General features: G+C 35.5%; 1 protein-coding gene across 4 annotated transcripts in view; it reads right to left on the reverse strand.

The window, feature by feature from the left end:
* LOC131883608 (uncharacterized) overlaps nucleotides 1-1407 on the reverse strand; it is an 18132-nt gene that overhangs the window by 10118 nt on the left and 6607 nt on the right. For all 4 annotated transcript variants that reach the window (XM_059231116.1, XM_059231117.1, XM_059231118.1 and 1 more), the window contains exon 5: nucleotides 791-988. In XM_059231116.1, the coding sequence (XP_059087099.1) occupies nucleotides 791-988 (198 nt within the window). The remainder of the gene's footprint in view (nucleotides 1-790; nucleotides 989-1407) is intronic.

The raw sequence follows: 1407 nt of genomic DNA on the forward strand, positions 1-1407 counted from the left end.
ATATGTGTTATTTTGTGTCAAAACATCAATTAGTCTAGATTTTGGTTCCCCTCCTTTTATTTATACGGAATGGATTTATCATAAGAAAAAAAAGAAAAAAAAGAAATGGATTTAGTGAGGACAATATCAAATTGTTCTCCATCGCCAAGAATTCAAAATGTTTTTCTTCCAGGACATTTTCGAGATAACCTCCCAAAATTTCAAGAACAGGAATTATAATATGGAATTAGAGATGAGCTGGAAAAAGGTTTATATGTGCAAATTACATCAAATATGGATAAGCGTGTCAAAGGCGGTAAAATATGTTTTCAAGTCTCTAAAGAGACCAATCCAAACAAAATTTCAAATGACAAAGGGTTTTACATACTCATTCAGAAAGTAATTTCACCTGAAAGCAAAGATATATCGAATTAATTTGTTCTCATTATTGTCTCATCAATTTGCTCAGAGGTTAATTTAGCCAATGACCAAGACTTTTTCATTATTTACGTTTCAATATCCAATTATATAGTCCGAGCTGAATTTGCAGAAAAGGAGACATTTGACCACTTTTTGTAATAGGAATTAGATACTTTTTGCCGATGACAGAGACAGAAACATCAATATGAACCTTTTGGCAGGCATAAGCTAGAATTGCCAGGAATGGTATGAGATGTTTGTGAAATTCAAAATTGAGCACTCCAAATTAAATCAGCACGTGTGAACTAAAGATGAAAATTTCCCTCAGCCTTTTGCAACTTGAAAAGCAATTTGTAGTTTTGACTTCTCAAGTTCTTCACGAGCAACTCACCTTCAAAACAGATTTCAACCTTTTTGGAACCTTCTTGTACACTGGGAAAACATGGTGGCCAAATTCCTCCATGTCGATTGTTATTTGAGAGCTTCGGATTGCCATCATCATCATGTCATGTAATCTTTGTCCAAACTCGTCGTGCTCAGTTCGAGTTAAGTCCAATTTCGAGTTTGGCACAGCCATTCGACTTGTCACCTGAACATATATTTTCAGAAAATAATTGACACGTTTGATTCAATCCTACACAACTGTACGTAGTTGCTCAGAATAAAAAGTTTGTTAGGCCGTATCTGGATATTACCGTACTTCCTTTCTTAGAGAGAAGAATCTATTGCATGTGATGTTTAAATTACTGGAATATGGATGGGGATGCTAGGACTGGACTCTTTGTGTTGTCCTACAAATGAACCATAATGCTCTGATTTTCAGCTTGATCGAACACTGGATCAAAAGTGATGCACGCTTAAAGCACAGTGCATAACAAGACACAGAAAAGCAAATGAAATTCGAGGTACAATGTAGTGCGACCACCTGATTTTGAGCAGTTTGTGGAGGAAGAATTTCGACAAATATCAGAGCCATTTCAAACACTCTATTTCAAACCTAGGAGAATT

This window comes from Tigriopus californicus, chromosome 7 (genome assembly GCF_007210705.1).
Source record: "Tigriopus californicus strain San Diego chromosome 7, Tcal_SD_v2.1, whole genome shotgun sequence".
NCBI classification, from domain to species: Eukaryota; Metazoa; Arthropoda; class Copepoda; order Harpacticoida; family Harpacticidae; genus Tigriopus; species Tigriopus californicus.